The 14416-nt window shown below is 42.9% G+C and overlaps 1 protein-coding gene across 2 annotated transcripts in view; it reads right to left on the bottom strand.

Moving 5' to 3' along the window:
• PIWIL2 (piwi like RNA-mediated gene silencing 2) overlaps window positions 1–14416 on the bottom strand; it is a 131917-nt gene that overhangs the window by 87633 nt on the left and 29868 nt on the right. For both annotated transcript variants that reach the window (XM_074384044.1, XM_074384045.1), the window contains 5 exons: window positions 9643–9831; window positions 8104–8188; window positions 7287–7376; window positions 5243–5383; window positions 93–206 (listed from right to left, as the gene is read on the bottom strand). In XM_074384044.1, the coding sequence (XP_074240145.1) occupies window positions 93–206; window positions 5243–5383; window positions 7287–7376; window positions 8104–8188; window positions 9643–9831 (619 nt within the window). The remainder of the gene's footprint in view (window positions 1–92; window positions 207–5242; window positions 5384–7286; window positions 7377–8103; window positions 8189–9642; window positions 9832–14416) is intronic.

Below are 14416 nucleotides of genomic sequence, written 5' to 3'. Positions count from 1 at the left end.
CTCAAAAAGAGGACTCTAGATCATTCCTGCTTCCTAATTTCCACACTTTGGGGAATACTGGTCCTTTTTCTATCACTTTAAAAATCACTTACAGTCAAGATGGAAGGGTCTCTGGTTACTTCCTTAACCCAGTTTAGTTCCTGAGATGTGATAAATGAAGTATTTTTTAAGTTAATTCTTTCCATTGGTAGGAGACGTCCTTCAATCTAAACAGAAAATAAACCATGAGCCATTTCAAACACTATTTAGAAATACACTGCTACTGCTCTATGAGGCCCGGTCGGCTCCACCATAGATGCTTGTCCCTGTTAGAACTTTTGAGACTAGCAGAACGAAGAAGTTTCTAGCAGTGAAAGGCGTTGTCAATAAAATTCTACAACTGTATAGGTAAAATTCTTATAGGCGCTAGTCTTTCATTATTGAAGCTTCCACATGATATTCCAAGAAAGGGATTTGAAAACAATGTCTATTGAGAACCAATGAATGTTTTGTTGTAGGACTGAAGGAAAAAAAAAAGAATCACTGAATGAAGAAAAACAATCTTTAGAAAATATTTATTTTGTTGGCCTGGCGTGGTGGCTCATGCCTGTAATCCCAGCACTTTGGGAGGCTGAGGCAGGCGGATCACGAGGTCAGGAGTTCGAGACTAGCCTGACCAACATGGTGAAACCCTACCTCTACTAAAAATACAAGAATTAGCCAGGCATGGTAGCACACTCGGGAGGCTGAGGAAGGAGAATCCCTTGAACCTGGGAGGCAGAGGTTGCAGTGAACCAAGATCAAACTACTGCACTCCAGCAGTGTTTTTTTTTTTAACACTCTCAAAAAAAAAAAAAAAAAAAGAAAGAAAAGAAAAGAAAATATTTACTTATTATTTTCTGGGCCGGGCGCGGTGGCTCAAGCCTGTAATCCCAGCACTTTGGAAGGCCGAAGCAGGTGGATCACAAGGTCATGAGATCGAGACCATCCTGGTCAACATGGTGAAACCCTGTCTCTACTAAAAATACAAAAAAATTAGCTGGGCATGGTGGCGCGTGCCTGTAATCCCAGCTACTCAGGAGGCTGAGGCAGGAGAATTGCCTGAATCCAGGAGGTGGAGGTTGCGGTGAGCCGAGATCGCACCATTGCACTCCAGCCTGGGTAACGAGCGAAACTCCGTCGCAAAAAAAAAAAAAAAAAAAAAAAAGAAAAAAGAAAATATTTACTTATTTTTTTTGAGATGACGTTTCGCTCTTATTGCCCAGGCTGGAGTGCAATGGCAGGATCTCAGCTCACTGCAACCTCCATCTCCCAGGTTGAAGCATTTCTCCTGCCTCAGTGTCCCAAGTAGCTGGGATTATAGGCATCCGCCACCACACCTGGCTAATTTTTGTATTTTAGGTAGAGACAGGGTTTCTCCATGTTGGTCAGGCTGGTCTCAAACTCCCAACCTCAGGTGATCTGCCTGCCTCAGCCTTCCAAAGTGCTGGGATTACAGGTGTGAGCCACCACACCCAGGCTAGAAAATATTTTAAGTGAAAAATCGAAAGGAGAAAATTCAAGGCAAAATTTCTTTTTTTTTTTTTTTTTTTTGAGACGGAGTTTCGCTCATTACCCAGGCTGGAGTGCAAAGGCACGATCTCGGCTCACCGCAACCTCCACCTCCTGGGTTCAGGCAATTCTCCTGCCTCAGCCTCCTGAGTAGCTGGGATTACGGGCACGTGCCACCATGCCCAGCTAATGTTTTGTATTTTTAGTAGAGACGGGGTTTCACCATGTTGACCAGGATGGTCTCGATCTGTGGACCTCGTGATCCACCCACCTCGGCCTCCCAAAGTGCTGGGATTACAGGCTTGAGCCACCGCGCCCGGCCAAGGCAAAATTTCTTAATAAGGCTGAACAAAGACTATTATTTTCTATTATTCCAGACAAAAGCTCAGGGAAAAAAGGCATAAATATAATGAAAGAACAAATTAAAAATATAATAATAAATCAATTCGACCTAAATGTCCAAAAATCAGAAGATAATTAAGCTAATAATACATCTATACCAGTTTGATGGGCTACTTTGTGATCACTGGTCACTTTTCTTTTCTTTTCTTTTCTTTTTTTTGTATTTTTAAAGATGGGGTTTCACCATATTGGTCATGCTGGTCTCAAACTCCTGACCTCAGGTGATCCGCCCACCTCAGCCTCCCAAAGTGCTGGGATTACAGGCATGAGACACCACGCCCGGCTCATTGGTCACTTTCTAACTACATGAAATATAATCCTATTTTTGCAAAACTAGTGTGTATACATCATAAAAACTAAGTCCAAACTTAGTAGTGATTATCTCTGAAAGAGATATAATTATTTAGGACTTTTACTTTTTATAATTTCTACTGTTTGCTCTTAAAAAAACATTTTAGGCCAGGCACAGTGGCTCACGCTTGTAATCCCAGTACTGTGGAAGGCTGAGGTGGGCGGATCACTTGAGGTCAGGAGTTTGAGACCAGCCTGGCCAACACGGCAAAACCCCATCTATACTAAAAATACAAAAATTAGCCGGGTGTGATGGCTGCTTGAGAGGCTGAGGCATGGGAATCATTTGAACTTGGGAGACAAAGATTGGACTGAGCCAAGACCACACCACTGCACTCCAGCCTAGGCAACACAGAGAGACTCCGTCTCAAAAAAAAATTTTGTTATCTATAATAAAAATGTTTTAATGACTTTCCTAATATTATAAAAATCTATTATAAAAGAGTAAGGTACTCATATTAGCAAAAGTGTAAGAGTCAGACTCATGCTCACGAAGGCAAAAAATGTTAAACCTTTCTAGAAGAAAACTGGCAATATAAAACATAAGTATGGCCGGGTTTGGTGGCTCACACCTCTAATCCCAGTACTTCGGGAACCCGAGGCAGGTGGATCACCTGAGGTCAGGAGTTTGAGACCAACCTTGCCAACATGGTGAAAACCCATTTTTACTAAAACTACAAAAATTAGCTGGGTATGGTGGCACATGCCTATAATCCCAGTGACTCAGGAGGCTGAGGCAGGAGAACTGCTTCAACCTGAGAGGAGGAGGTTGCAGTGAGCTGAGATCACGCCATTGTACTCCAGCCTGGGTGACAGAGCAAGACTGTCTCAAAAAAATAAATAAAAATAAATAAATAAAATAGAAGTGCCGGGCGCGGTGGTTCAAGCCTGTAATCCCAGCACTTTGGGAGGCCGAGGCGGGTGGATCACGAGGTCGAGAGATCGAGACCATCCTGGTCAACATGGTGAAACCCCGTCTCTACTAAAAGCGCAAAAAATTAGCTGGGCATGGTGGCACATGCCTGTAATCCCAGCTACTCAGGAGGCTGAGGCAGGAGAATTGCCTGAGCCCAGGAGGCGGAGGTTGCGGTGAGCCGAGATCGCGCCATTGCACTCCAGCCTGGGTAACAAGGGCGAAACTCCGTGTCAAAAAAAAAAAAAAAATTAAATAAATAAATAAATAAATAAATAAATAAAATAGAAGTATTAAAATCATAAATGTCTGCCGGGTGCGGTGGCCCACACCTGTAATCCTAGCACTTTGGGAGGCAGAGGCAGGTGGATCACTGACGTCAGGAGTTCGAGACCAGCCTGACCAATATGAGAAACCTTGTCTCTACTAAAAATACAAAATTAGTTGGGCGTGGTGGTACATGCCTGTAATCCCAGTTACTTGGGAGGCTAAGGCAGAATTGCCTGAACTAGGGAGGCGGAGGTTGCAGTGAGCTGAGATCACACCATTGCACTCCAGCCTGAGCAACAAGAGCAAAACGCCATCTCAAAATAAATAAATAAATGTCCTAAATTATTTTACTTTCATAAATTGAACTTAATAAACAGGTCTGGGCATGGTGGCTCATGGCTGTAATCCTAACACTTTGGAAAGGCAAGGCAGGCAAATCACTTGAGGTCAGGAGTTTGAGACCAGCCATGGCAACATGGTGAAACCCACCTCTACTAAAAATATAAAAATTAGCCAGGCATGGTGGTGTGCACCTGTAATTGGGAGGCTGAGAAAGGAGAATCGCTTGGACTCCATCTCAAAAATAAACAAACAACATATACAAAGATTTCGTTACAAGGATATATACTGCATCATTATTTTTCTTTAATTAATTTTATTTTTTGAGATGGAGTCTGTCTCCCAGTCTAGAGTGTAGTAGCCCTATCTCGGCTCACCACAACCTCCACCAATTCTCAAGCAATTCTCCTACCTCCGCCTCCTGAGTAGCTGGGATTATAGGCATGTACCACCACATCCGGCTAATTTTTATATTTTAGTAAAGATGGGGTTTCACCATGTTGGCCAGGCTGTTCTTGAACTTCTGACTTCAGGTGATCCACATGCCTCAGCTTCCCAAAGTGCTGGAATTACAGGTGTGAGTCGCCATGACCGGCCTGCATCATTATTTACAATAGAAAAACACTAAATTCAATTTGAATGTAAAAGGATAGAAAATCGTTAATAAAAAGTATTAGGCAGCCATTACAAATACTTAGAAAAATATGGTCAGGTACAGTGGCTCACACCTGCAATCTCGGCACTTTGGGAGGCCATGGTGGGCAGATCGCTTGAGGTCAGGACTTTGAGACCAACCTGGCCAACATGGTGAAACCCTCACTTTACCAAAAAAAATACAAACATTAGCCAGACATGAAAGCAAGCAGCGCCTGTGATCCCTGCTACTTGGGAGTCTGATGTGGGAGAATCACTTGAATTCAGGAGGCAGAGGTTTCAGTGAGCTGAGATCACGCCATTGCACTCCAGCCTGGGCTACAGAGTGAGGCCCTGCCTCAAAAAAAAAAAAAAAAAAAAAAAAAAAAAAGCCGGGCGCGGTGGCTCAAGCCTGTAATCCCAGCACTTTGGGAGGCCGAGGCGGGTGGATCACGAGGTCGAGAGATCGAGATCATCCTGGTCAACATGGTGAAACCCCGTCTCTACTAAAAGTGCAAAAAATTAGCTGGGCATGGTGGTACGTGCCTGTAATCCCAGCTACTCAGGAGGCTGAGGCAGGAGAATTGCCTGAGTCCAGGAGGCGGAGGTTGCGGTGAGCCGAGATCGCGCCATTGCACTCCAGCCTGGGTAACAAGGGCGAAAACTCAGTCTCAAAAAAAAAAAAAAAGCATTAAATGACATGGAAAACATTCAAAATATATTGAGAACAAAAGGAAAGTCACATAAACATTGCACACGTGTGTGTCTGTGCATGTGCATACACCATCATGTCTTCTGGTTTACCTTATGTACATCATTTTGCAGACAGAGCCCCCAACGCATCAGTTCATTGCTGGCTGTTTCATTCTTTGCAATTCTCTGTAGTAAGCATTCCAAAGCACTATGGTGTTGCTTGGGGCTCAGATTGATTTGCTGGGTCAAATCCTAAATAGAATTAAAATGAAAATAACTTATAAAAAGATAACTTCTCCAATATGAAGTTAAATAAATCCCAATATGTCTAAAACGTTTCTCTTTCCCACTGACATCGGTAAAAATTTTCAAATATCTCCAAGGACTTAATAAATCTATCTCTTAGGAATGTGAATGTGATATAAGGCTAAAAATTGATTGGAAGGATGAGGTGGGAGGATTGCTTGAGCCCAGGCGTTCGAGACCAACCTGGGCAACATGGCGAGAGTCTGCCTCTATAAAAAACTTTAAAAATTAGCCAGGTATGGTGGTGCATGCCTGTACTCCCAGCTACTCAGGAGGCTGAGGTAGGAAGATCACTTGAGCCCAGGAGATTGAGGCTTCAGTGAGCCATGACCGTGCTACTGCACTCCAGCCTGGGCAACAGAGCAAGATACTATCTCAAAAAAAAAAAAAAAAAAAAAAAAAGAATAATAAAAGAATTTTAAATGTCACTGACTCTTCCTCTTTTAAGATGTATGGATCTTATTTCTTTCTCAAAGCATGTTTTGACTTTAAAATTCCTAAGGAGCCCATGAAACAGGAACAAAGGGGCTTGATTATTCCCATTTAAAATGTGGGGCTGGGCGCAGTGGCTCACGCCTGCAAGCCCAGCACTTTGGGAGGCTAAGGTGGGCAGATCCTTTGAGACCAGCCTGGGCAACATAGTGAGATTCTGTCTGTATAATGAAAAAAATATTGAAAAAGAAATAACATTTGGGAAAAAAAAGTGGAAAAAATGCCATATTCTAGGCATCCAGTCAAACATAAGAGAATGGAAAACCATATTCAGTCTAACACTATAAGCCATAGCATACTAGTCACTTAATGTTACCATAAATCACTTTTTTGTCCAGAACTTGTCATGGTGTTTGACTCATTAATAGGTACTTGCTAAATATTTACTGTTGAGTAAAATCTAACAGGTATGCAGGAAGATTGTGGATCATAAAAGTGAATTCTTTCTTTACTCTTCTGAGATGGATGAATTGCACAGCTGTTATTCCCTGTGAGGTAGGCATTAGGGTCAATAAGTCAATAGGGCTATACAGATGTAGCTCTGTGATCCTTAAGTCATCAGGAAACTGGGAATTGTAAGAAAAAAGCCTTGACCAACACCATAGGTGAAAGGAGAAGTATTGGAAGGTAAACATGAAAGTAATCTCTCACAAGATTTTGGAGCTTCACTTCAACCTCTTCCTTAATGATATTACTAAAAACTGTATGTGGCATATGGGTCTAAGACAGGTAAGGACTAGAAAGTGAGGCAGCAGAGAGGAGCTCGAGTGTGGACAGCCCAAGGAGTTACAGACAGAGTGTGGTAGGTCATCCCTTGGACTCACACCACCTAGGCACCAGCTGCTGTACCCATCTCTGCTACTCAGCCCTGCCCACAGGAGCTGAGCTCAAAACCCCCAGAACACGCAGGGCCCCAGAAGATAAACTTCTATCCTCATCTGACTTGTTGGCTTGCTGCCTCATTATCTTCTCCACAACTTCAAGTAAACTGAAGGCTTTTAGAAACATTACAATAATCCAGTGCTCTCAAAGAACCTCACTCATGGTCATATGACCCGTTTACAATCATCCACCTGACTGGTGAGGATGAAGGCAGGGTTGTTTGTTTCTTCTTATTTTATAATCCAGTCCCTCTACTGTTTTAATGAAATTTCAAAAGGAAGTTCTGATATGCTCTTTCACATTGTGTGTGGGAAGGGACATGGGATCATGTTTCACAGAGGAGAAAACTGGAGCCTGCAAGATGGACTTGCCCAGGTTACAACGCAAGCCAATATCAGAGTCAGAACCTGGCTCAGTTCTAACTCAAACTGCTAACCAAAGTGGGCCTTTCCAGCTGAAAACACAGGACTCTAACCTTCATGGCTCTGAAGTCCTTCTTCATCTTCTCTGGGATTCCGGTCATAAAAGAAAGCTCGGGCAGCAGCAGGATTTCCCCTTTTAGCAGCTTTGAAGAGAGAATGAAGAGGGAAAATAAGGCAGTACAAGAGGCTTGTGTTCCCCTGACCCATAAAGGACACGCCATGGCCCAGGGCTGGTGCTACAGTGATATACCTTGCACATTAAGGAGTGTAAAATCCTGGAGGAGGGGGCAGCGAAATGCTAGAAGTATTTTATCCTTTCTCCCTCCATCTCATTATACACATAACTTGTTGTATTAGGTCAAAGGAAAAATACTGAAACTCAAAGGTGAGGGAAAACTAGAAAAAACATTTGTTCCTTTTGGCCTCAAGACAATGGTAAGACAATGCCTATTGTTAAGCAGGGTGCCTCAGTCTCACTGTATCCTACTGGTCTTCAGTCTTCACATTTCAGACAGGGGAGTCAGGTGACAAGGCACCTTCCTCAAGCCTCTGGCCCTGTTAAAATAAATGTCCATACCTTTCCTCATGGATTCACAGTTTTAATCTTCCTTCACAGGAAATTCTCCTTATCCCTTTAACCTAATAGCTTATGTGGATATTTAGCTGCACCTCATGGGGACTTCTAAAGCAAATCTTACCAGTGTGAGGGGTGCCTCTGGCTGGATGAAACAGACAAACCCTTGCACAGTGTTCCCCACCCACACTACAATTACTATTCCACAGCTTCCCCAGAGACATGTGGACAGCTAAAAGCCACTGACAACATGAAGAACTTAAGGTGGAAGTGTAAGTCTGACAGCCCCTACTCACCATTCCATGGTGATTCTGTCTCTCACTGGGCCTGTGGATCAGTAGAGGCTGGTCCTCCTCTTTAACTGCGATCCCATAGTTTTTGCTACAGGAGAGTACAAGCAGTAAAAAATCTCAGAAGTGACATCACTACTCTTAGAGAAACATCGTCTCAGTCTCTTAACCACAAATGAGGTACACAATTTGCCTAATACACTTGTCAAGGACCCACTGGAAAGTGATCATAATGTATTTGTAACTGGAAAAAGCAGGCTCAAATTATGTTGCAATTACATATATGAGAAATAAGGCTAAAAGTTCAGAAAAGGCTTGATTAAAAAGCTCATCAGGCTAAAATAAAGGGCTTAGGCAACAGAAAGATGAAATGACAGTCAAATGATTAATGACTGGAATTTAATCTCTCCAGACTTCTAATAAAATCAGAAAAAGAAATATGATTCAGGCCAGGCATTGTGGCTCAAGCTTATAATCTCAGCACTTTGGGAGGTTAAGGTGGGTGGATCACCTGAAGTTCGAGACCAGCCTGGCCATCATGGTGAAACCCTGTCTCTACTAAAAATACAAAAATTAGTTGGGCGTGGTGGCCCATGACTGTAGTCCCAGCTACTCGGGAGGATGAGGGAGGAGAATCACTTGAACCTGGGATGGAAGTTGCAGTGAGCCAGGATCATGCCACTGCACTGCAGCCTGGGGGACAGAGCAAGACTTTGTCTCAAAAAAATTCTCAAAAGAAGGCTGGGCGCGGTGGCTCAAGCCTGTAATCCCAGCACTTTGGGAGGCTGAGGCGGGTGGATCACGAGGTCAAGAGATCGAGACCATCCTGGTCAACATGGTGAAATCCCGTCTCTACTAAAAATACAAAGAATTAGCTGGGCATGGTGGCCCGTGCCTGTAATCCCAGCTACTCAGGAGGCTGAAGCAGGAGAATTGCCTGAACTCAGGAGGCGGAGGTTGCGGTGAGCCGAGATGGTGCCATTGCACTCCAGCCTGGGTAACAAGAGTGAAACTCCGTCTCAAAAAAAAAAAAAAAAAAAAAAAATTCAGAGCATACTCAGGTCAAATCCCACAAACGAGCTCATTTGATTTTAGACACATTAACAATTTAATTGTTTTTTGTTTTGTTTTGTTTTTTTTTGAGATGGAGTTTTCGCTCTTGTTACCCAGGCTGGAGTGCAATGGCGCGATCTCGGCTCACCACAACCTCCGCCTCCTGGGTTCAGGCAATTCTCCTGCCTCAGCCTCCTGGGTAGCTGGGATTACAGGCACGTGCCACCATGCCCAGCTAATTTTTTGTATTTTTAGTAGAGACGGGGTTTCACCATGTTGACCAGGATGGTCTCGATCTGTCGACCTCGTGATCCACCCGCTTTGGCCTCCCAAAGTGCTGGGATTACAGGATTGAGCCACCGCGCCCAGCAACAATTTAATTGTTTTTAAAGTGTCAAGTTGTATGCTACTGCAGAACTAAATATCCTGCTAGAGAATGTGGACTACATCCAACCCCCATCCTGAGGCTCAAACCCAGTCTCTTCTTGCTACCTGTAGTATTCCAAGAATGTGATCTCCTTCCCATCAGACATGGTGAAGCTATCCTTTGGAGTCTTATTCCAATCCACATCATCAATACGATAGGTACGATTGTTATATCGGGTGATGATAATATTGCCAACCAGAAGCTTAGTACATTCATCCTGGAAGTGTTCTTTATTCTGCTGATAAATGGCATGCCTTTGGAAATAGACAAAAGACTTTTGGATCACAGTGTATATCCAGAACACTAAGAAAGGGATAGGGGGTCAAGTAATTGCTGAATCTAATCACAGCTATATAGCATCAGAAGGTTCCAGTTGTGTCTTTTAAAAGATGGGACTCTTGGCCAGATGCAGTGGCTCACACTTGTAATTCGAGCATTTTAGGAGTCAGAGGCAGGAGAACTGCTTGAACCCAGAAGTTGGAGACCAGCCTGGGCAACATAGTGAGACCCTATTTCCTTGAGAAAAAGAAAAAAATAAATAAAGGAAAAAGCTTAAGAGCACCTGAATTGCAGGAAATAGGGAATATAGGCCTACTGGGCATGATGACTTACACCTGTAGTCCCAGCTATTTGAGAGGTTAAGGTGGGATGATCTCTTGAGCCCAGGAGACTGAGATCAGCCTGGGCGAAACAGCGAGACCCCAACTCTCAAAAAAAAATTAGAAAATTAGCCAGGCATGGTGGTGTACCTTGTAGGCTCAGCTACTCCACAGACTGAGTGAGGTGGGAAGACAGCTTAAACCCACGAGTTTGAGGATACAGTGACCTTACAGTGTCACTACATGCCATCCTGGGTGACAAAGCAAGGCCATGTCCCTAAATTAATTAAAATTAATTTTTTTAAATTTCGTACTCTGAAATACTCAAGAACTCATAGAAAGTTGCAAAATCTGGATGTAGAGTCTCATGCACAAAACTGCCAGCGCTATAATACCATTAACTAGACTGCAGATCTTACTCCATTTTCACTGTTATTTACATACACTGGTGAGGTTGTGTATACAGTTCTCTCTTGTATATAGGTTACCACAATCAGATATCAAACTGTTGCATGTCACCACCAAGAGACTATTTCCTGCTGCCTTTTATAGTCACACTCCCTCTCCTTCCCTAGATCTGATAACTATCAGTCTATTTGCTACCTTTGTCATTTTGAGACTGCTATATAAACATAACTAAAAAGTGTGCAACCTTTTGAGATTAAGAAAACTTAAGCTGGGGTAGGAATGGGAACCCATGGCAAGCCAACTACAAGTGGGAATGGAGAAAAGCAAAGTTCTGTTATCCTAGATTTGTAGTCTAAGTCGGAGTGAGCAGCGGATCGACCAGAAATTTAAGGGCTAAATCCTGGCAACCAGAAAGCCATAGAAGGTCACACATCCTTGGCTGACTGTGAAACCATCTATGCTTAGAAGAGAGCTAAGAAGTCTCAGCTGAGAGTAAAAGCCAAGAAAGATGGGAGAAATACCTGTAATTTTGAATGCATTCTTCAATCAACACACAGATTCATTAGCAGAGATGGAAGTCTTATGGGCTCAAGGGGTTTGAGTACAAGTGCTCTCCAAATCATTACCCAAATGACTGAGCTCTACAGACAAGGGGGTGATCCCTAGGAAGCCAGGTTAAAATATGATAATAAAGGAAAAACCGAGCAGAAACATAAGCAGCTGCACGCCACAGGGGTAATGGAGTCTTTAGTCTAAATATGGATAGGTTAGTTTAAAAAAAAAAATCAGAAAAATAGGCCAGGCGAGGTGGCTCACACCTGCAATCCCAGCATTGTGGGAGGTCGAGGCAGGCGGATCAAGAGGTCAAGAGATCGAGACCATGATGGCCAACATGGTGAAACCCCGTCTCTACTAAAAATACAAAGATTAGCTGGGTGTGGTGGCACACGCCTGTAGTCCCAGCAACTCAGGAGGCTGAGGCAGGAGAATCGTTTGAACCTGGCAGGCGGAGGTTGTAGTGAACCGAGATTGTGCCCCTGCACTCCAGCCTGACACTAGAGTGAGACTCTGTCTCAAAAAAAGAAAAGAAAAGAAAAGAAAAGCAAGAAAGAAACAATGCTGTGATAACCAAACATTTAACAAAAGGAACTCAACCTTTACCTGACATCATCTGTAAAAGTTAACTCAATATGGATCGCAGATCTAAATATGAGTCAAAACTACTCTAAAAGAAAACAGAAAATCTTTGTGACCTTGAGGTAGGCAATCATTTCTTGAATATGACACCAAAACCAAAACTTATGAAAGTGAAAGTATAAATTAAGACTTACTTCATCAAAATTAAAAATGTTTACTCCTTAAAAGGAACTACTGGGCCAGGCATGGTGGCTTACACATGTAATCCCAGCACTTTGGGAGGGTGAGGCAGGTGGATCACTTGAGCTCAGGAGTTTTGAGACAAGCCCGGGCAACATGGTAAAGCCCCATCTCTACTAAAAATACAAAACTTAGCCAGGTGTGGACTTATGTGCACACCTGTGGTCCCAGCTACTCAGGATGCCAAAGCATGAGAATCGCTTGAACCTGGGAGGCAGAGGCTGCAGTGAGCTGGGATTGCACCACTGCAGCACTCTAGCCTAGATGACAGAGCAAGACCCTGTCTCAAAATAATAATATACAGCAAAAGAATAAAAAAATAAGTAAGAGGGACCGCTGGCCGGGTGTAATGGCTCACACCTGTAATCCCAGCACTTTGGGAGGATCACTTGAGCCCAGGAGTTCAAGAACAGCCTCAACAATGTGGTGAAACTCCATTTCTACAAAAAAAAATTTTTTTAATTAGCTGAGTGTGGTGGTGCATGCCTGTAGTTGCAGCTACTTAGGAGGGTGAAGTGGCAGGACTACTTAGCCCTGGAGGCCAACGCTGCAGTGAACTATCATTGCACCACATCACTCCAGCCAACAGGGGAAGACTCTGTCTCAAAAAAAAAAAAAAAAAAAAAAAAAGTCACCATTAAGAAAAACGCAAAGACAAGCTACAAACTGGAAGAAAATATGTGCAAATCATGTGATAGTTGCATACCATTCACCTGATAATGGACTCCTACCTCTTATATATAATGAATTACTGCATAACTCAGTAAAAACCACCCAAATATTTAAAAATAGGCAAAAGATATGAACAGATACTTCACCAAAGCAGACAAATGAATGCCAAGTACACGCAGGAAAAGATGCTGTACATCATTATTCACTAGGAAAATGTAAATCCAAACTATAACTGCATACCACTGCATACCCATTAAAATTTCTAAAATGAAAACTGACTATACCAAGTATTGGAGAGAATGCAGAACAAGCTGAATTCTCAGGCACTGCTAGTGGGAATGTAAAATGGTACATACATTTTGGGAAAGAGTTTCTTATAAAACTAAACACACACCTACCACATGAAGGTATCTACTAACCAAGAGAAATCAAAGTATATGTCCACACCAAGACTCGTACACTAATATTTATAACAGCTTTATTTGTAACAGCCAACAGCTGGAAAGAACCTGCAAACAATGGGTGAATGAATTGTGGTAATCCATAAAATGGAACACTATCCAGCAATTAAAAGGAATGAACATTTGCAACATACAACAATGATTTCAAAATAATGTTGAATCAAAGAAGCTAATTGAAAAACAATCGCAGGCAGGCAGATGGGTGGGTGGGCTGTCGGGTGGGTCTTCTTCCTCGCCCCCTTATGCCTATGATCCCAGCACTTTCGGAGGCTGAGGCTGGGTGAGAGAACTGCTTGGGCCAGGAAGTTTGAGACCAGCCTGAGCAACGCAGTGAGGCCCCATCTCTATTTTTTAAAAAAGAAATGTATATAGTTGGGCATGGTGGTGAGCACCTGTAATCCCAGCTACTCAGGAGGCTGAGGCAGAAGAATTGCTTGAACCTGGGAAGCAGAGGTTGCAGTAAGCGGAGATTGCACCATTGCAGTCCAGCCTGGGCAGCAGGGAGAGACTCTGTCTCAGAAAAAAAAAAAAATTATAAAAGAAAAACAGTAAAAAAGAACAAGAACACAATGATTCAATTTAAATAAAATTCTAGAAAATGCAGATTAATCTCTAGTGACAGAAAGATGACCAGCATTGCCGGGCACGGTGGCTCAAGCCTGTAATTCCAGCACTTTGGGAGGCCGAGGTGGGTGGATCACGAGGTCGACAGATGGAGACCATCCTGGTCAACATGGTGAAACCCCGTCTCTACTAAAAATACAAAACATTAGCTGGGCATGGTGGCGTGTGCCTGTAATCCCAGCTACTCAGGAGGCTGAGGCAGGAGAATTGACTGAACCCAGGAGGTGGAGGTTGCGGTGAGCCGAGATCGCGCCATTGCACTCCAGCCTGGGTAACAAGAGCAAAACTCCGTCTCAAAAAAAAAAAAGAAAGATGACCAGCATTTTCGGCCCATGGGGTACAGAGGAGGAACAGAGTGGGAAGAGGATTCGGAGAGACATGAGTACATTTAGGGGGAATGGCCATGACCGTTTTCTTCACTGTAATGTTTCATAGGTGAAATATATAAAATATACATAAATATATCAAAACTCATCCAACTGCACACTTTCAATATGTGTGGGTTTTTTGTGGATGTCAATTGTACCTTTACACGTCTGAAAAAAGAAATTAATGGAACAAAATAAAAGATCTGGAAACAAGCAAGCAGATTAATACTGAGTGTAGAATAAGGTGGCATTTCAAATTTGTAAGAAGAAAGATCATAAAAAAACATATAGGTTAGCTTGCTAGCCAATTTTAGAAAATTCCTTATGAAT

Source organism: Saimiri boliviensis, chromosome 13 (assembly GCF_048565385.1).
Source record: "Saimiri boliviensis isolate mSaiBol1 chromosome 13, mSaiBol1.pri, whole genome shotgun sequence".
Classification (NCBI taxonomy): domain Eukaryota; kingdom Metazoa; phylum Chordata; class Mammalia; order Primates; family Cebidae; genus Saimiri; species Saimiri boliviensis.
This window is presented reverse-complemented; position numbering and strand designations above follow the sequence as displayed.